This window comes from Haemaphysalis longicornis, unplaced genomic scaffold (genome assembly GCF_048455015.1).
Source record: "Haemaphysalis longicornis isolate Haplotype H1 unplaced genomic scaffold, Haemaphysalis longicornis Haplotype H1 scaffold_1, whole genome shotgun sequence".
NCBI lineage: Eukaryota > Metazoa > Arthropoda > Arachnida > Ixodida > Ixodidae > Haemaphysalis > Haemaphysalis longicornis.
In genome coordinates this window covers 39,800,251-39,821,292 of record NW_027526203.1, presented here as the reverse complement: position 1 = coordinate 39,821,292, position 21,042 = coordinate 39,800,251, and the positions used below count along the sequence as shown (strand labels likewise).

General features: G+C 50.0%; 1 protein-coding gene across 1 annotated transcript; it reads right to left on the bottom strand.

Moving 5' to 3' along the window:
• Positions 1-17,438: 17,438 nt before the first annotated feature.
• Positions 17,439-20,211, bottom strand: LOC144165166 (uncharacterized). The gene is made up of 2 exons (XM_077695301.1): positions 20,065-20,211; positions 17,439-18,188 (listed from the first exon to the last, which is right to left on the bottom strand). Exons 1-2 carry the CDS (start codon positions 20,209-20,211, stop codon positions 17,439-17,441), a joined length of 897 nt encoding a protein of 298 aa, XP_077551427.1.
• Positions 20,212-21,042: the final 831 nt, after the last annotated feature.

Genomic DNA, 21,042 nt, shown 5'->3' with positions numbered 1-21,042 from the left:
CCTGAGAAATTCGTTGCAATGTTTCCATAGATTCACTTGTTGACTGAACAATTGACTTGCCGTTATCCTGATCTTGTACAACCTTTCTTGAACGAAGGAATCTATGCAGCATGCGTCTATTTTTGGACTTTCATAGAAAGGCAGACTTTCCGGTGTTATAATTTTCTTTTGCTTTAGAAACAATCCGCTTGAATATGGCAGCCGCAAAGTTGTAACTGGTCCAACTGGATGGGCATTGGTTTTTAAAAACTTTCTTCCAAGCCGCTTCTCTCTGACTATAGGCACGAGTCCATTCCTCCTACCACCATGGGCTGGAGCCGCCATCTTTTTGGTGAACAATCAATAAATTGGGATTTTTTAACAGATTCAGAAAGGATTGATAACACTTGAGCTGTCCGGAGTTCCTCGTCCCCCGATGGAATAGAGCTAACTGCTGTCTTTATTTCCTTTTGAACGCGATGAAAATTGATATGCTGAACTATATGTGCTCGCGGTGACTTAGAAGGGCATAAAAACTCATATACAATTGGGATGTGATCACTGCTTGTAGCTTGGTCCCAAGTAGACCACGAAAATATATTTCCCGGGGGGAGAAGGTCAAATCAGGAACAGAACTGGTCTGCCATCGAAAAAATATCGGTGCGCGCACTTCGAGCACTCGGTGCTCGAAGTGCGCGCGCGCGGATGGACGCTTTCACGTACACCCAAGAGCAGAAGTTTACGGACCACGAAAGCATCAATTTTGAGTTATTTCTCTGCCGCACGGGAGTTGGGAGGGCTATGTGCAGATGTTTTTATTAGTTCAGTACTTATACGACATCTCTCATGCATTCGACAGTTTGTCGGGATGCTATAGAAAGAAAAATAACCTAAAATTTCCATTTGCCTGGTCCGTAAACTTCTGATCGTGGCTGTACATGTGGCAATTATACAAGTCCCGGAAAGTAAACACTCTCATAAAAATGAAGACAAAAATTTGTTTTGATCGTTTGTGATCGCGCTGCTTCGCGGCGGCCGATGGTTTCGCTCCTAGTACAAGCCTGGCGTACGCGCTGGGAAGATGAAGCTCGCTCTCCGCGCTCTCTTGTGCGCCGTCAGTCGCTCGTCTCCCATGCTGTTCCTTAAGCTAGCGCTCGGCGCGTTGCTCAAAGTGCGCGCGCGGATGGATGCTTTTGCACGTACATATGTAGTTATTTTTTACGTTCCGGAAGGCAAGCACTCCCAATAAAGTGAAGGCAAAAATGTTTTTTTGGTCTTGGGTGGTCCTTTGGACTCACTGCCGAAGCGCAGAACGTTTGCTCTCATTCGGTTGAAAGCACACGCGTACGTCGGTCGCTCGTCTGCTGCGAACATCAGCCAGTTTGTTATTCGCCATACTTGTCTGTGCCTCGCACTCGCGCAGAACTGCCCATCACAGGGTCCGTTCTCATAATTGTGTGCTCCACGCGCGTCCCCCGCGCATTCACGCGATGGTCGCGAAGCTTATAACTTGTGCTTCATGAATAAGCACGAGCAGCCGCTCGAGGTCGTCAGAGATGACCTCGCGTCAACAAATCATGAGTCTGTGTTCCGCGCGAACCTGTCTGACGAAGTAGCAGTCAACGCCTTCATAGCGGGTGCACCAACACAACCTGGATTGACCAAAAGGTCCAGAAACGGGGCGAAAGGTATGTTTTTCGATACGAAGCGTTGTAGTACGCGAGGCGGCGTTTTGCAACTTGTGTTGTACTATTTATATTTTTATTCCTGCTATTTCTTGTTTATACATTTGTATACTTTTTTGCGTGTGTGTGGCTTACAGTTGAGGCGCGAGCTGTGACACAATGCTGGCGCATTAAAAGGCCAGACACTACAGAAATCTATATATGTGGTAGCTAAAAATGCGTCGCAGGAAACAGACACAAACTGCTCACCTATACCCATCAGTGGATCTCTAAAAGGGACAATTTTTTGCCGCTCTTTGTACTCCGAGATCACTATCGCAAAAATAGTGCGCCAAGGAGATAACGTTTTTACTTAGTTTTATCTCTGCTGCGACTACCGTGACTTCATGCTCACGGACAACTACTCATTAGTCCCAGCGAAAAGAATATACGTATCTGAGTGAGTGTAACACTGTATTAAATGAGAGGCCATGGGGCCCTGGGGGAGCAAGGATGAGGAGAAAACGGGAAGGTCATAACTCGCACAATGAACAGAGTTGCAGTCTTGGGGTCCTAATCGCAAAATGAACACATTAAAGTCAGTCAGTGGCAGCAAAACGCACAGTTCACACTTAAATGTACAGTTCACACTGTGGACAATGCGGTTGACACTGAAAACAGTGCACGCTGCAGACAGTTCACATTGTAGACCGAACGGGGAAGTCGGCCAGGCTGCTACACCAATTTGTAGAGTCTGTTTTCAACGGCGTACTCGGAAATTGCTTTTAGTGCGGTGTGATCATGGACAGAGCCAAATTAAGTGGTAACGATTTGGTGTGCCTTCCCGATTACAGGGGGGGGGGGGGGGGGGGGTGCATCAGCGCCATTCGGATCCTGCTGGAGCTGTCTATTTATAAATAACGTATCTTATGCAGCAAAATCTCTGTGTGCATGAAGCACAAATTGTTAAAAATAAGTAATCGACATTGGCAACAGTGTGAGTGGTAGCACGCATGATTACTGATATCAAACTCGGCCTGATGGCTTCAGTGAAGAGACTGTGGTCAATAGCCCTGTACAGAAGACATACCGTATTTACCCGATTCTAACGCGCACTTTTTTTCCGAAAAAATAGGCCGAAAAATCGCATGCGCGTTAGAATCGGATACAAAACCGAAACTGCCGAAACAGCGGAAAATTCGTCCCACCCATCGCCATCGCCATCTCAAGAAGGCGCCAACGCTTTTAGCAACGATTTTTCGGACGCAGCAAGCATAGGCGCCTAGGCTTTTCTATCGGAGTTCACACAAATGGTCAAATAGTTTCACTTGCGCGCTTGATAACAGCAATGGCAGCAGCGGCTCCCACGCGTTCAAAAAGAGCGGTTCGCTGAAGCGTGCACCTCTGGAGAAGCTCTCGGGATGGGCGTGCGAGGCGTGGGCCACGATTCCAGAGACCATGATTGAACGTTCGTTCAGAAATGTGGCATCGCGAACGCGCTTGAAGGCACCGAGCCCGAGATGTTGTGGTCACCGGAGAGCGACGAGGAGTGAGATGAGTGAGATTACTTCGGGAAATTAATCGCCCTTTTCTCTCGCATTCGTTTGTCTGGGTCACAAAGTCCCGTGCGCATTACAATCGGAGGTGCAAGTTTTTTCGTTTTTTTTGCCAGAAAATCGGGCGCGCGTTAGAATCGGGTAATTACGGTATGTCAAACTCCTCGAGTACTTCAGTAGCTGTACAATCCAACTATTACTTAGCCCTTGGTTGGTATATATTTTCGATATTGTTTCCCTAAATTCTTATGACCAGCAGTGCAAATTATGCAGAATTTATGACCGAGTGTAAAACGTGTACGTTTGAGCTGGTGTCTTTCTTATCAACGTATCACCCTTGCAAGAACGATTCACACCTTCCATTGCTGTTAACAAAATGTCAATATTTTCCTGAGTGGCACTGTTCCTGATAAAGAATAATGCAATGAAGTTAATGTTAACGAAATTCAATGTAATAGTGCTTATGAAAGTGCCAAAATGTAGCAGCTCATGCAGCTGTAATATTTCGCAAGAGTAGGACAGTTCGTAAATGTAGTCATGGGAAATTGTCTGCCTTTCCTGTAATTCTTACCTGCAGCACCGAGTCGTGTTTTGAGGTGTGTATATAGTGAAAGAGCACCCAACTCAATTGTATACCCTTCTGTGTGCTGTAGGATGAGCTTTCAATGAGGGTGTTTGCTTTCCGGAACGTGTATAATTGCCACAAGAGCGTGAAAGCGTCCATCCGCGCGCGCGCACTTCGAGCACCGAGTCGAGCGTCTATCTGGGAACACGATCGGAGGTCAGCGTCAACTTGCAGGTGCGCAAGAAGAGCGCGGAGAGATCAGGGGCTCAGGTACAAAAGGGTAGCTTCTGCCACATGTGCGTCAGCTTCTCCAGCGCCGCAGTCCAGCCCCGCCAACGGAGCGAAACCGTCGGCCGCCTGCCAAGCAGCCGAAACGAGGGGAGGGGAAAAAAAGAAAAAATCCACCTCGCATGAAGTCGCGCACTTATAGGTAGAGTCATCACGGTGCTGCGTCCAAGGAGGTTAAAAAATTGCAATTTTTTAAACCTCATTGGCTGCGCCCCTGCTTAGGGGGTGTGGTCGGCCTGGGCCCCTACGGGATATGGTTTGGGAATACGCCGCCTGGCACGGAGCAGCGGCCTGATGGCAGGGAGAGATAGGCTGCAGGAGAGACATAGGCGAGGAGGGAACGGAGACGTGCGCGGGACCCGTGCCGCCACCTGGCGGAGGAAGACGAGGAGGCCGCCGCCGCAGCGATAAGCGCGCGCCATTTAGCGCCATGAAGGAAGGCCACAGGCTCCATGCGGCGCAGAGCCGTGTGCGGAGGAGGAAGCCGACATTCAGCTGTCGTCGCTCGTACAGCGGCGAGGCTTAAAAAACGCCACGAGACGAAGAAAGATGATGAATAAACAGTTTAGTCATTGCAAACCTGTCTGTGTATCATTGCGAAACCACGCCTCGACAATGGGTCTAGCCAGAGCAGTGAAGCTTTCGCTATGAACTAGGGTTAACCAAAGCTAAACCATAGCATTTTTTAGACTGCGGGTCCAAAACTACTCATGCGTATTCTAAGCGTAGGCCAGAAGCTTTATGTAAGCAGGTGAGCTTTTCAGTCGAAGTCTAAGCAACCACAGTTGTTTCCGAGCTGAAGCGCATGTTTGATGGATGTGGGAGGACGACGTTCAACTACTATTTATCGCAATGCCAAGATATGTAAATCTGTGTGTGAGATCGGAATGCCATTATTCGTTTACAACTATTCGTATGGTTTCTTTTGGCTAGTAATACGCATAATGCGGTTTGGTCAGTATTTAGTGTCATGTTGACACAGTCGCACCAATTGTTTATTTCTTCGAGGCTATTAGAACTTTTGGATTGTACAAAATGATCATTACTGGAAAATAAGCAGTCATCTGCAAATAATTTGATTTCAACGCCTTGTTTACACATTTTGAAAAATCAATAACATTGCCACGGGACAACAGGCGGACAATTCATCATGGCGCCATGGCGCACCATCGGCGACGATTAAGTGTCTGGCGTGAAGCCGGCGCGGGCTCAGTGATTGCCGCCATGCACACGTACGTCTATCGCATCTTTTAGTAAATATATCTTTTCTCTATCAACCATGGATCGCCTCAATTGATCTGCCACCACGTAACATATTTTGTGGAGTGGGTGCGTTCCTCCCCGTCCTGGCCAGCTTTGCATAGGCGTGGACGCAGTCGTCAAGGCTAAGAGAGCCACACCGGCCAGCGTATTTCCAGCGCCCCACGTGACTAGTGCGTTCGCGTGATACGGAACGGTAATTAAACGTGGCCATGGCCTGCGCTGTGAACCAAAGCGACCTAAAATATACCAAATCACCGTTTATAACAAAGCCAACAGGCAGAATTGAGTTCTCCCACAGTAAAAAAAATGTGTTTGGAAAATTTCTTTTGCAATAAGTCAATTAAAATAGACCCGCTAAGGCTCCAACCCACGCTGTGAGTGCAATAACCCAGAACTCTACCTCGTGGCCACATAGCCAGACCGGCGGGATTGTTTTGGGAGAAGCTCAATAAAATAGCACGTGCACTGACATCACACATTTCACGTGGGGCGCTGTGCAGCGAGGTGTTTGGAAAAACGCCTCCGGGCAGCCCCAGTCCATTCGAGACCAGAACTCAACGATGTTCCCGGCATTGTGTCGCCAGCCAAAGAGGTGCCAATAAAGACCAGCCAAAACGAGCCATGCTAAGGCAAGTCGGAGATGTCGCGTACCCCAGCCCTTGCGTTCGAAGTGGCTATACTTCGTCGCCACTGAAGACAGAGTTGCGGGCCAGGCATTATAAATGCCCTCATCTCCATCCGTGGCGGCAAGAGATGCTTTATGGTACAATATATCCATCGGATTGCTCATCCGCATCAAAGTTTCAGCTTGCCTTGGCCTTCACGGTGGAGGGGGATGTCCCGAGACATGGAGGACAAGCCCCATGGCGCCATGGCCTACCATTGAGGACAATGACGACGACGGAGTGTAGCGTGCCACCGGCGCGGGTTCTGTGATGGGCGCCATGTACATACTGTAATCACGTCGGTAGCATCTCTTTGTTTATAGATGACTTTACTGTCAACCATGGATCGTCTTATCTGTTCTGCCGCCACTTATCAATATAAATAAAATGAAGCAGCGGTCAACAAAGACTTCCCTACGGAACGGCGGAATTGACATGAAGACATTCTAGATGAGAACAATTCATGTCCACGAAGTGCATGCGGTAAGGCACATCAAATGTTATCCACTTTACCATGGTAGATAACAATCCCAGTAAATTAAGCTGTAAGATTCACTTTCAACTGGAAATTCGGTCGAAAGCTCCACTAAAATCTATTAAAACTACGTAAGTTTGGCCTTAATTGTCAATAACAACTGAGAAAAAAGGGACAAAAGCAATTCGCTAGGTAGTGGTAGAAAAACCCTTAAAGAACTTCTGCTGAAATGGCGACAAGATGCTTTGTTCTTCCAAAAATTGACGCAGCTTGCACTACTGGTGCAAGGCTGAAAAAAAAAAAACAGCAGAGCTGGCGGCCCCTCTCCCTTCGTCGGAGACGCGGCTGGTGACCTCACATTTAATTCCGAACTTGCTGTTGAAAGTTCACCATGACTGGAAGGCTTTCACATCTCTTCCAAAATGGACCGCGTCAGCATGCACAAGTGTCCGTGGCCAAGTACAACGCCAAAGCCCTCGCTAGGAACCCAAAAGAAATACTGTGAGCCCGGAATGCAATATCTCATATGTACCCCGTTTTGCTCCAGAGTGTATCCCTGCACCCTTACTGGCGGGAATTGTTGTCAGTGTTGTGTTCGCCGAAATGCGGAGTACCCCTTTCACCCTGGATATTCGGCGTCAACATTAGTAAATAGTTCTTGTATGTATGTTTCTCTATATTGTTACGCGGCGGCAAGGCAAAGATGACACGGCTATTGGGTGATGGTACAGCGACGTATCTACAAGGATGATTTTGTACAAGCGGCCATGAAAGAGCTCGCGCGAGCCACCTCCTCTTCGTCTTCTTCGGTGACGGGTTATGGCGCTATGGGGCATTGTCAACATAGATATTCCGTGACTTTACCCCCCGACGGATGACGACCGTCCCGGTCGATGCCAAGGCAAGGGGAAGGTGGCGATGCGGATGAGCAATGCGATGAGAATGTCTACAATGAAGTCCTTGCCGCCACTGATGATTGTGATGGTCGTGATGAGCACCGGCCCCGGAACGGCTGTGACCACCGCCAACCCCACGAGGCAGCGTCCAAAGCCCTGGGAGAAGCGCCGGAGATCTGGGCGGGGGAACGTCGTCGGCGCTACGTCCGATCGTGGCTGGTCAGTTCGTCTGGTCTCGGCGGGTCATGGGCCGGGGACACGGGACTGGGGAATGGTCACGTCGATGGCTCACTGGTGCTGGGGCGGACCAACGCATTCCAAGAGCCAGGATGAGACCACTTCATGAGCCGAGACGGGGAGAAGCTCAGGGCCGGGATGGGACTGAACCCCGCAACTCCACCGAAATGTTACGTAACGGCAAAGCAAAGATGACAAGAACAACCGGTTCAACCGTTCACCCTCGCCCCAACGTCGCCAGTCCCGCTTGACGCAATCTCGCCGATCTTCCCCGTTGCCCGACCGTGCCGCCCAATCCTCCCCGGAAAACTAGGCCATGCAGCTCCCGGAGGTGATGCTACATTTCCGACCTGGCCCAAAAATCCTCTACCTACCCCTTGTGAAAAGCCCAACTTATTAGATCTTCATATCGATGGTGGACCGGTTACTGCCTTAGTCGATGCAGGTGCACAGTTGTCCGTCATGAGCTCAACCCTTCGCCGCCGCCTACGGAAAGTCCTCACACCTGCCCCATCCCGTGTTCTGAGAGTTGCCAATGGTGGGATGACCTAGGTAGCCTGGATGTGTACCGCGCGAGTTGGACTTGCCGGCCCCGAAATACCTGTCATGTTTCAGGTCTAGAACACGTGCCCGCATGACGTCATTATCGGACTTAACGTTCTAGTCGATCACGCTGCCTTAATCGATTGCGCCTCGGGTTTTCTTCGTCTTGAACTACCAACCACCCTTGCTACTGATGTCGAACCTCAGCTCCGGCTTCGTTCCACCGAGCACATTCAACTGGCACTGAAGGCAGTGACGTACCTCCTGCCGACCTCATCTCCAGCCTTGCCGGATGGTGATTACATCGTTTCACCGTTTACCGACGTGCTGCTCGACCGCAACGCGACCCTCTCATTTTCGGTCGTAACAGTTGCCCAGAATCGCATAACACTCGCTTTCCTGAATTTCGGAAAAAAAAGTTCTTGCGTTTTTGCAGCCGGCCCTTTCCATAGGGGCGATTTCCCGGGCAAGCCGGGTGAACTTCCCAAGCATTGTAGTCTCACACAAGGGCTGAGCGCTAGGCCGGGGAGTCGCTTGTACCTATTTTACCGGTAGGTGCCCGGCGCCTCCAAGGCACACGAATGCACATGGTGCCTTCCACAGCCACGGTGGACGCTCAACTCGCAACCGCCTGTGGCAGGACATGCCGACAGACTCTTTCACCCCCGGCAATGGCGCAACGCGGCCGGGGGCCCCGCCAGATGGACAAGGGTCAGCGGCCCCTCGATAGGGTAAAGGCAGCTTTCCAGGCGTGGATTCCCCTCTCAAGGGTCCGCACTCGACCAGGGACGCTTGTACCCATTAAAGAAACCGGTGGGTGCCCGGCGGTACCAGGATTCGAGCCCAGTACCTGCCGCATACGAGGCGAGTGCTGTACCTCTGAGCCATCGCTGCGGTTGTTCCGCAAGTTGTACCGCCGCAAAGAATAGCCCTTGCCCTGCTTTCCTCATTGCATAACTGCGAAGTCTCCGCCATGGCCATTAACACAGATCAAGATGTCAAAGCAGGCACCCCCGCCAACCTTGTACCCCCACAGCAGTTTATGACAACGATTTCTCCCGGCCTTCCCGCTCAGCAAGCGCAGCAGCTCCGATGTTTTCTTGCCAGCCATCGGGACAATTTTGACTTCGACAGCCGCCCCTTAATTCAGACGTCCATTGTAACGCATCCCATAAACACCGGCGATTCCAGACCCATATGTCGACGCCCATATTCTGTGTCCCTGACCAAACGGGGCGTCATTCAGCGGGAAGTCGATGAAATGCTCAGAAGTGTTGTCGAACCCTCCTCTATAGCCCATGGGCGTCACCAATCGTTTTAGTGAAAAAGAAGGACGGCTCATGGCGCTTTTGTGTTGACTACAGGAATTTGAACAAAATCACCAATAAGGATGTATACCCGCTTCCTCGAATTGACGACGCCTTCGACTGTCTACATGGGGCCGCGTACGTTTCATCAATTGACCTGCGGTATGGATACTGGCAAAGAGCTGCCGACGAAAAAGATCGCGAAAAAACCGCTTTTGTAACACCTGACGTGTTGTACCAATTCAAAGTCATGCCCACGTGTCATGCCATTCGGACTCTGTAACGCGCCTGACACATTCGAAATAATGATGGACTCTCTTCTTCGCGGCTTCAAGTGGGCCACCTGACTGGGTTACCAGGACGATGTTGTTGTCTATTCCCCCACATTTCAGACTACTCACCTTCAACGTCTCTCGGACATTCTGGGTGTCTGTGATGAATGGCCACTAGAGTGATTGGCCGCGAAAGTGAGCCAGCAGAACGACAGCGACGATGACGAGGCAGAGGAGCCGCGCGTAAGCGATCGCGGAAGCTGGTTTTGAGGACTCCGATGAGATGGAGGTAGGCCAGTCCTCCCCACTGGCCCAAAAGCGCAGGCTCTCCCCCGCTGATGGGGAGGTAAGCAAAGATTCCAAACCAAAGAATACCAAAAACCCAAAAAGTTCCGTGCAGTCTCCCAAACCAGCCGCACGACATTCTACAACAGGCTATATCATCGGCGCAGCTTGGCTAACAATGACAAGTATACGAGTACTCCAATGGAATTGCCGCTCTGTTTTCTCTGCTTCTCCTGATCTTAATTGGCTTGTGTCTCAATACCACCCTGACGTTATCTTACTTCAAGAAACTTGGCTTTCTCCCCAGAAATCATTTTTTATTCCAAATTTCCGCTCGTTTCGTTTGGACAGGCAAGGTAGAGGTGGAGGGTTATTGATTTTAGTATCGCAAAAATTCTGCCATAGTGCACACATGTCATTTGTTTCTCTCTCATCTGAGAGTGAAATTCTTGCAGTTGACTTTGAATTACCAGGAAATGTTTCATTCTCCCTTGTAAATGCATACTTTCCATATGGGGTGACATCGACTGGTTCACTGGATGCAGCTTTGGCGGCTTGTAAAAATCATGTCATATTAGCAGGGGATTTCAATTCTCATCATGTGGACTGGGGATATCGTACCGATGCTTGCGGGAGGCGTTTATGGGGGTGGATTAGCGACCACTCTCTCTCCTGTGAGAACTCAAAAGCGGCTACATGCCTGCGCGGCCAGAGTAAGTCGGTATTGGACTTGACTTTTGCGAAGCCGGGTCTTGTTGCTGCGTGGTCTACGGCAGACTGTGCTACATCTAGTGACCACATCCCCGTGGGTTTTGATATTCGCGCAAGGAAACACGTTACCCGTACGAAGCACTCCTTTGTGAATATGAATCGGTATGAAAATTTAATGCGTTCAGCATTAGCTTCGTTACCAACTCAAGAAATTGACGCTCGTGCCAAGGAGCTTATATCAGTAATTCAGGATTCGGCCACTCGAGCTAAATTTACAATTTCTTCGGTTAAAGGGAAGCCAAGCAGTCCTTGGTGGAATGAGGAATGTACGAGGGATTTCCGTCGAAGACAAGCAGCGGGGAAAAAGTTACAGTATAACCAGTGTCCCGAAAATTGGAGCAATTTTAAGTATTTTCGCGCTGTGTTCAAACGTACTGTTGCACGGGCAAAAGAGATATATAACACAAGCCGCTTCTCTTTCCTCTCGAAAACTAGTAATAGGCGTGCGCTCTTCTCGTTCTTGCGGATTAGAAAAAACGGCCACAGCTCACCAAACCTTGATTCCTTCATGCACACGCCAACAGCCTTAAAAATTCTTCTTGATCAGTTGGCTGTAGGACTGCAGGCTCGTTTCACTTCCCGCTACCCGGTACTGGCCCCACCGGTCCATGGCTCCCCTGTCCTGGGCCCGGCTCCTCTGCTCTTTGAAGAGGTTACGAAGGCAGAGTTATACGATGTGTTACAGCGTGTATCCGATGCAGCACCAAGGCCCAGATGGTATTACTGTCCCAATGATAAAGATGGTGTTTACGGAGTCGCTTGAAGACCTCCTGCATATTGTCAACCACTCTCTGCGCGCTTCCTGGGTGCCTCTCGATTGGCGTCTGTCGAAAGTTGTTCCCTTGCCTAAAAAACCTGGGTTAGGTCTTTCATTGGATAACATTAGGCCGATAAGCTTAACGTCTAATCTTGTAAAAATTGTTGAGAGGGTTTTATTGGCCAGAATCGAAAAGTTTTTAATAGTGCTAACATTTTGAGTCCTCGACAGGTGGGCTTCAGGCCAGGCTACTCGATATGGTCGGCGCACATAGACCTAGAGAGCCGCCTTCATCTGGCTCGTCGTTCCAAAGAGGCCGCAGCGCTTGTGACATTGGATGTGGCCAAAGCTTATGATTGCGTGGAACATGGCATACTTTTAGAAAAGATGCATCGATTATGTTTTCCCGAATATATTACTTCGTGGGTTAGGATGTTTTTAACCGGTCGCAAATTCTTTATTGCTCAGAGCGGCGTTACCTCCTCACATTACAATCAAACGCGAGGCTTACCTCAAGGATCCGTTCTTTCTCCGGTTTTATTTAATGTCTTACTCAGCGAGGTTCCCGTTATTGCGGGCGTACAGTCGTACTTGTATGCTGACGATCTGGCGTTTTTTAGCTCTTCAAGCAATGTACATGTCTTGTTTCAGTCACTGCAGCTTTATATGTCGACCTTAGAGTCATGGCTGGATGGCCTCTACCTATCCCTAAATGTCGACAAGTGTGCACTCTTGGCATTCCCAGTGAAAGACCCAATTTCGATTGATCTGACATACAGACAGAAATCAATACCGCAGGTTACCTCTCTGAAATATCTAGGAGTGTTGTATGAGAGCACTCTGAATTGGCGTCCTCACATTGACTTCATTGCGGTGAAAGGGGGGAGAGCGGTTTCCGTGTTGAAGAGATATTGTAATAAGAAATCGGGTATGCGCAGAGACGTCCTCCTTATGCTCTATCGCATGTACGTGCGCCCTATTCTGGAATTCGGCTGTATCCTTTTTTCTAGTTATCCGTTCTACAAGCTCCGACCATTGATTACATTAGAAAGGCAAGCTTTGCGATTGTGTTTGGGATTGCCAAGGTACGTCCCCATTCGGGTATTGTACTGGGAGGCTCGAATCCTTCCTCTGATATCTCGTTTCAAGGTGTTGACAGTAGAAGCATACCTTCGTGCAATGGAATTGCCTATATCACAATCGCAAATGGTTTTTGTACACTCCCCAGCGTCCTTTTTTGCCCAATCATGGCCCATGTACAAGCGCCCACAGGTAGTGTTCGTCCAGTCCTTGCTCGCCCCTCTAAATATCAACATATTATCTGTACCTACGTTTGAATATCGCACTGCGATGGTTGACATTGACTTCGTCAACATTTTCCCCTCCAATGCCAAATGCTTGCCGGAGAGAACGATATCTGGCCTTTTAGAAAACTACCTAGAAGAGTTCCCGACACATGTGGTTATAGCCACAGATGCTTCTGTCCGAGACAAAAAAGCTGGTGTAGGTATCTTTTCACCTGCGCTTGACTGGGCATTTCCTCTTCGTCTTCCGAATTTCACGTCAATATATTTGGCAGAATTTTTGGGAATCGCGCTCGCTCTTCGAAAGCTCAGCGAAGAGCATTCCCAGGTGATCATTGTGACGGATTCTTTTTCGGTTTGCTCCGCTTTATCTTCCCCAACCGTTTCTCCACTTCGCCGATCGCTGTCGATGCTTATACCAGCACATGTCAGGGAAATCCGGCTGGTCTGGGTCCCAGGGCACAGAGGAGTTGAACTTAACGAAACTGCTGATTACCTGGCAGGAGTAGCACTGAATGGTCCTCTCGTTGATACTGTGCCCCCGGTAGCCTATGTTGTTGGAACTAGGTTTCGAAGGTACAGTTCACTGGACAGCTTCCCACCAGACAGCATCGCTGGCTGCCCAGACATTGAGCATCTCCGGTACTCTTGGAAGTGTGACTTTGCGCAGTCTCGGCTGTGCGAGGTCACACTGACTTGCTTGCGATGTCGAACACCTAATTTGAATTTTTATCTGCACCGTGCACGCATAGCGCCATCGGCCAACTGCAGCTTCTGTCAAGAGGAGGAAACACTTGACCACTTCCTGTTGTCTTGCCGGCGGTTCTCTTCCCTCCGAAATCGTTACCTGGAGGCTCCCCTCCGGCGCCTGGGTCTCGCCTTGTCGGTGCCTAATTTATTGTCATTTGGGGCAGTCGGGCTTGGTCGGTGCAACGGGGATGTTTTTCGCGCTCTTCACTCATTTATGGCCGAAACAGGTCGCTTGCCTTGTTAATCAATAGCTTCAACCCATTTTTATTCGTTTATTGAAATACCTGTTGGTACAGTAGTATTGAATTTCTTTTGGTTCCAAAATTGTTCGCATCACTGTACCCTATTTTCCCTTCGTTTGAAACTAATTACTAAGCTTCTTTAGCAGTGAAATCACAATAAGACTTGGCCAATCCCCCAGAGTGGGTACGCGCCATTCTCGTTCCGGATCCAACCAACCAACCAACCAAGCTGGTACGCGAACGGCTGGAAGCCAAGCGGCGGAACAGGGCGTGGTTGCGTGGGAACTACCCCGTTGGATGCTTGGTCCATGGGCCACCTGGAGCAGAACCGTCGCTGCCCTCCGCCAAGGCTCGAGAGCGCGTTTGGGCGCCGTCATCGTGCGCTGGTGTGCCGACTGCTGACATTCCGGTCAGGCTGTTGGGCGCTGTCGTTCCTGCTGTTGTAGCCGTTAGAAACGCGTCGCGACTGAGCGTGAGCTAACTTGCCTATTAGGCATTGCTCTCGGACCTTCCCAACTACGAGACTATTTTGTGTACCTTCTAACTACGGGCTGCGCGTCCGTGTGACCCAGGCCCGTCCTGTCTATAACATCCCAGCGTCTACTGTCCTGTGCTTGTCCTTAGTCATCTGAAAGGAGCCATGAAGAGAAAATGCAAGTTGGTTTTATTCGAAAGATTTCGTGTTTTATAGTGCCCCCAGTGCTTGTCCGGATACAAACGGTGCTTTATTCACTGAGAAATTAAACAATTTAGGTTAAAATTTTGATTTTCCCGCTCAATCGTGCGTTTTCGTCGTCCCAAATGACATCGCAGGAACCGACCGCTCTGTAGCCTAGAGTACCTTCATTCACGCATCCGCTGTACAGGGTAGAGACACGTATACGCTGGCGCCGCCATTTTCGGTTGCTCGCTCGCCGCCGATGCAAGTCATTGTGTCGAAACCGCGCTAAAATTATCGCCGCAACGCGGTTTACTGAAGAAGTTTGAATCATATTGTCTGTTTCGCGTTGCTAGGTCTCGTGGGAAAAGAAAAGAATAACGCATTGAGCCCGTTGGCCCAATTGCGGCGGCACGGGACCGTTGAAAGGTTGTCTCCACCCTGTACAGCGGTGTTGGCGTGTTGGTTTGTTCCCGCGTTTCTTTACGTTCCGTAACCTAGATGGCGCCACCATACCGTGGCAAGCGTTTGGTTTGTTTTTGCCCGCATTTAAACCTGGCTTGTTTTTGTTCTGGGAGAAAATATTCGTTCCCTGAAACAGTGCTCGCTCGACAAATGGGGTCACGTAAGACACCGTTGCTTGCGTCAATCGGCCAGTGTCGTCTGAGACAACCCCAAGCCCCGTAGTGCTGTGCAGCTAAACCAAGCATGCTGTGCGCAGTACGAACAGCAGAACGCATCAGTACTTCTATGTTTACATGTGCTTTCGTAACTTCCACTGTTTGTCCCAACATTCTTATTGCTTTGTAAAGAATGTGCCCTAAATTTAAGCGCAAATCGCTCGTTCGTCTAGTTTGTAAGCTCTACCTAATTTGCGTCTGCTTCTGACAGCCTCCGCCAATCGCAGAGCTTAGCTCATGTGACATCATAGGTTCTGTTGCGGGAAATGAAGTGGTGGGTCGCATGATCATTCCCGTTTTTCCTAATTATGTAGCTTATTCGAGCGAAGTTTACGTTAAAAGTGGTGTCAGTATGATTCTAACGAGACAATCTTTTGAATGAACCAAACTTGTGTTTTCTCTTCATGGCTCCTTTAAATATAGTCTTCGACGTGTTAACCAGTGTTCTTCTTTCTGCCTGCGTGGTCCTCGGCGTATTCATAACAAAAGTGGCGAGCCTACCAGGATTCGCGTGTTACTACTAGAGAGGAGTCCGGTTGCTGTTAGCCATACAACCACGCACATATTCGAACATGTATATCGCGGGCTTGGAAAGAATAATGTAGGCCGGGCAAGACTTGGGACTGACAGGTGCAGCCCTCCGCAACTACTTCGACACGGAGAAGGAGAAGCTGAAAACGGAGCTATCCTTGAGTAGGGAGGCGAGGCGACTCGGTGTTGATGTTGCACTCTTGAGAGACGCTGGTGAGCACAAAGATCTGATCCTGAAACAATGGCAGCAAAGGAAAGAGGAAGAGGAAAGGAAGGCACTCAGAGAGGATGAAGAAAAGGAAGGAGCTCGGAAGCGGTCGGGCAAGACGACAGCAGGACGGCGCCCTCGCGGTGTAGGACCGAGGTCCGTCGCCGACGCTTCCTTCGAAGTTTCCGTTCGTCGCGGTGTAGGCCCGACGACAGCCTTGGACGCCGCCGGGAGAAACCGGGGTCCGGCACAAGAGTGACCGGTGTGCCGGCGATGCAGAGCGCGGGCAGCGAGGCCTCGTTTCGAGCCCAAGCTAACTCCTCCCGCCGCTAATCATCGGCACCGCCACGTTCTTCACCGGGTTGAAGCACCTGACTGACTGAAAAACATTTACTTTCAGAAGTTTGTACAAGGAGGGTGGGAGCGGTCCTTAAAGGAGCCATGAAGAGAAAACACAAGTTTGGTTCATTCAAAAGATTGTCTCGTTAGAATCACACTGACACCACTTTTAACGTAAACTTCGCTCAAATAAGCTACATAATTAGGAAAAACTGGAATGGTCATGCGACCCACCAGCTCATTTCCCGCAACAGAACCTATGATGTCACATGAGCTAAGCTCTGCGATTGGCGGAGGCTGGCAGAACCAGACGCAAATTAGGTATACCTTACAAACTAGACGAACGAGCGATTTGCGCTTAAATTTAGGGCACATTCTTTACAAAGCAATAAGAATGATGGGACAAACAGTGGAAGTTACGAAAGCACATGTAAACATAGAAGTACTGATGCGTTCTGCTGTTCGTACTGCGCACAGCATGATTGGTTTAGCTGCACAGCACTACGGGGCTTGGGGTTGTCTCAGACGACACTGGCCGATTGACGCAAGCAACGGTGTATTACGTGACCCCATTTTTCGAGCGAGCACTGTTTCAGGGAACGAATATTTTCTCCCAGAAGAAAAACAAGCCAGGTTTAAATGCGGGCAAAAAAAAAAAAAAAAACCAAACGCTTGCCACGGTATGGTGGCGCCATCTAGGTTACGGAACGTAAAGAAACGCGGGAACAAACCAACACCGCTGTACAGGGTGGAGACAACCTTTGAACGGTCCCGTGCCGCCGCAATTGGGCCAACGGGCTCAACGCGTTATTCTTTTCGTTTCCCACGAGACCTAGCAACGCGAAACAGACAATACGATTCAAACTTCTTCAGTAAACCGCGTTGCGGCGATAATTTTAGCGCGGTTTTGACACAATGACTTGCTTCGGCGGCGAGCGAGCAACCGAAAATGGCGGCGCCAGCGTATACGTGTCTCTACCCTGTACGGCGGATGCGTGAATGAAGGTACTCTAGGCTGCAGAGCGGTCGGTTCCTGTGATGTCATTTGGGACCACGAAAACGCACGATTGAGCGGGAAAATCAAAATTTTAACCTTAAATTGTTTAATTTCTCAGTGAATAAATCACCGTTTGTATCCGGACAAGCGCTGGGGGCACTATAAAACACGAAATCTTTCGAATAAAACCAACTTGCATTTTCTCTTCATGGCTCCTTTAAGGGGCCGCCCCGTACAGAGACTAGGTGGGCTCCCCCATACGGGAGCCCAATGGCGTCGGCCGCGGCCCGGGCCCGCCCGACCAGGGCCCGTTGGGCCGTCAGGTCAGAGTAGCCGAGCAGGGCTGCCTCCCAGTCCTTCCGGGAAGGGTTGAGTAGAGGGGGTAGGTTTGGGGTTTTTTGGCACGCCCACACAATGTGGAAAATGTCAGACGAATCTTCCTCACAGTGCGGGCACTTCCCCGTGCAAGCGGGGTCGAAGTGCTTTATGATTACCGGGCACAAGAGAGTTTTCGTATAAAGGCGAAGGAGGATGCGCTCCTCCGCCTTCGTGAGGCCCCTACAGGGCTTGGGATAGACGGAATGGCCGGATTGAAACTGCGTGACCTCCTTAAAGGTGCAAGCGGGAGTAGGTTCTAGGTCAGGATCGTTGGGAGATGAGGATTGTGCCCGGAGAGTGAGCGCGCGGGCAGCGGCGTCAGCCACCTCGTTACCCTCAAGGCCCGTGTGAGCCGTAGCCCATAGGATCGTTCGATTCGCGGGGGCACCCAGGTAGTTACTGCTTAGCAGAATTTTGTAAGCAAAGTACGGAATGCACCCCTGTTCGATATTGCGACAGGCACCCCTTGAGTCGGTGATAATGTCCCGCGAGTCCTGATCTGCGGCGGCTAGCGCGATGGCAATCTCCTTCGCGTGTGTAATATTGTGTGCGCGGGACGTGAGTCCGTTCACTACCGTGTTTTAAAGCAAAGCTTTCTATCTCTACCCCCCAAGGGTTCTTTCGCGACCGTTGGTGTCACCAGAAATCTCCAGCTAACAAATAAAAGAATTTACGGGCACCGCCGGGAATCGAACCTGGAACTAACAGACTAACAAAGCGAAAGCCCGTTATCTTACCGATTTAGCTACGTGCCCACACGAACACCGGGAAGACAAATGGTGTACTGACCTAGCACATCTACGGGTTTACCCCCTGCCTTCTCGCTGAATGCCACGTGAAAGCGTCACACGACCACTCACGCCCGTCTAGCGGCCCTGTGCGCACCTTGCTCATGTGCTAAGAGTTACAAAAATTAAAGGAAGCTCACACCAATCCATGGAATCTCACTTTTAGTACGCCAATGCGCTAAAGCCTGTGGCCTCCAGCGTTCACGTAAAAAATCACAGCTCCTTGTCGTCCGCCCTCACGCCAAATCAAGGAATACATTAAAATAGTCCTTGATGGCAAGGCCATCACTCCAAACCTCAGCATCAAGATCCTGGGCCTACATTTCCAGGCCAACACCAAGAGTGACGTCTCCTTGCACCGCCTCAAAAACAATATTAATCTAATCATAGACATGATCAGGCGAGTTGCCACCAAGAAGCGAGGCCTAAAAGAATCCGGTACCTCTCGATTAATTGAAGCTTTTGTCCTCTCGAGAGTTACTTACGACAAACCCCTATCTTCTTCTCGACGAGGAAGACGTAGAGATGCTCTATATAATGATTAGAAAGGCGGTTGAGCAGGCCATTGGTGTTCTCATGAGTGCGTCCACACTGAGGCTGCTTATCACGGGCTCCACAACACGGTGGAAGAGCTGATAGAAGGCCATCTTTCTAACCAGAAGGTCCGACTCAGAACTGCCGTGGGTAACCGCATGCTTCACCAGATTGGCTGGGCAGCCCAGAATGTCACTCCGCTTGACGTACTCCCAGACTATTGGCGACTAAAACTAAAGATGCTCCCTTTGCATAGAAATATGAACCCCTCACATGACGAGGGTCAACGAAAAGCACGGGCTCAAGCGCTAAACACCACCCTCGGTGCGGCTCATGCAGTTATCTACACAGACTTCTCCAAAGATCGAGGACAGCAACACGCCGTCATCTTGGCTACCATCAGAACCAACCTCCTTGCATGTACCTCGCTTAGGACCCACCAAATGACGGCAGCAGAAGAGGCAGCCATCACCTTGGCTCTCACTCAACCAGGGGTTCAGAGGGTAGTCACCGATTCCCAGCAAGCCTACTGGAATTACCAGTCGGGTTGGGTGTCCTGACCTGCACTGTGCGTGCTAAAAAACCACTCCCCAAACGGTTCCATTCAGCTCATCTGGACACCACCTCACGCTTCAATGGAGGGCAACAAATACGCCCACCCAACAAGCTTGCGCTTTTACCTCCCGTGCTATAGAGCTGCACGAGGACAGTCCCCCGCTTGTCACGTCCAGGGAGATAATCCAGCATTATCGCCTTCTGAAACAGACCGTACCTTCGCCTTACCCTGACCTTTCCGTCTCGTCGCCTCCGTCCGCGGTGCAGAGACGGAGAAGTCAGATCGTCTAACACCGGGTTGGAGCTTACTTTGATTTTATAAAAAAAAGTTTCCACTGTTGTGCTATACCAATACAACTCAACCAAAGACCGTTCATGCATCATGCATTGATTTAACCTCACCAAGAATACCTCTTTGAAGTAATAAATGGTGTGGTTAAGTGCATTTGACTTCTCTCTGGTTTTACTATTTGTAGAGCGATTTGAGTGATTTTAAGTGACGTCGCATGAGTAATCGTTATGGGTGCCGTTTACAGCTTTGCTTTCCAACCACATTCACGGGGTGGATTGGCGCGATTTTTTTGTGGACGACCACGGCCGTGTACCAACCCCCGTTGTGCGGGCCGGAGGCGTCTACGTAAAAGACTCCGTTTTTTCGACCATAGTGGAGAGCCAATGCTTCTGCCCGCGCGACGCGTCGGCCACTTTGGTCATCTCGCGTCATGTTGGCTGGAAGAGGACGCACATGCAAGGCGTATCTCCGGAGGGCTTGGCAACAAGGCAACGGAGGTTGCTGCTTGTGGCCGTAAGCGAACATCATGCGTGGACATCTGAACATCGTGAACATCATGCGTGGAGCACATGTGAAGGCATCTGGACGGGTTCTTCAGGGGACGAATTGGGAGAAGGCAAGTGTAGGCGGAGGACACCGGTGGAGCAATCGATAAGAGCTGAATGCTCGGACAGAAAATCATGGCCTAATATAAGGTCATGAGGGCATCGCTCCAATACGGCAAATAGAACAACAGTGTCTTGGCCCCCAATGCGAATTCGGGCAGCACACACTCCGGCGACGGCAGACGTCCCTCCATCGGCGACCTGTACGACACTGGGCACCGCCGGAGTGAGAACTTTGCGCAGGCGGCGGCGGAGGTCTGAGCTCATAACAGAAATATGTGCGCCGGTGAGAGCAATGAGAGCACTTACTGGAATAGATGATGATGATGTTTGGTGTTTTATGGCGCAAGGCCGACGAGGGCAAAGAGCGCCAAAACGGTGGTTAGGTATGAAGGATGTAACCGTAAACGCTAAGACCGTTCAACAAAAAAACAAGTGAATTCAGTAAAAGACAATGAGGATGGCTTGTGTAAAAGGCCAGGTTGTGATTGTGCGTGGCATGAAATCGTGTTTAAAAGCAACTACGCGTGATAGGAAACGAGGTGTAAAAACTTGATGTCACTAAGAAACTTAAAGGTGCGTTGTACAGGAATCATGGGGTCATCCCCTAAAAACAATGCTGGGTGTAGTGGAATGTGTTGTCTGTAGAGGTCGGCGA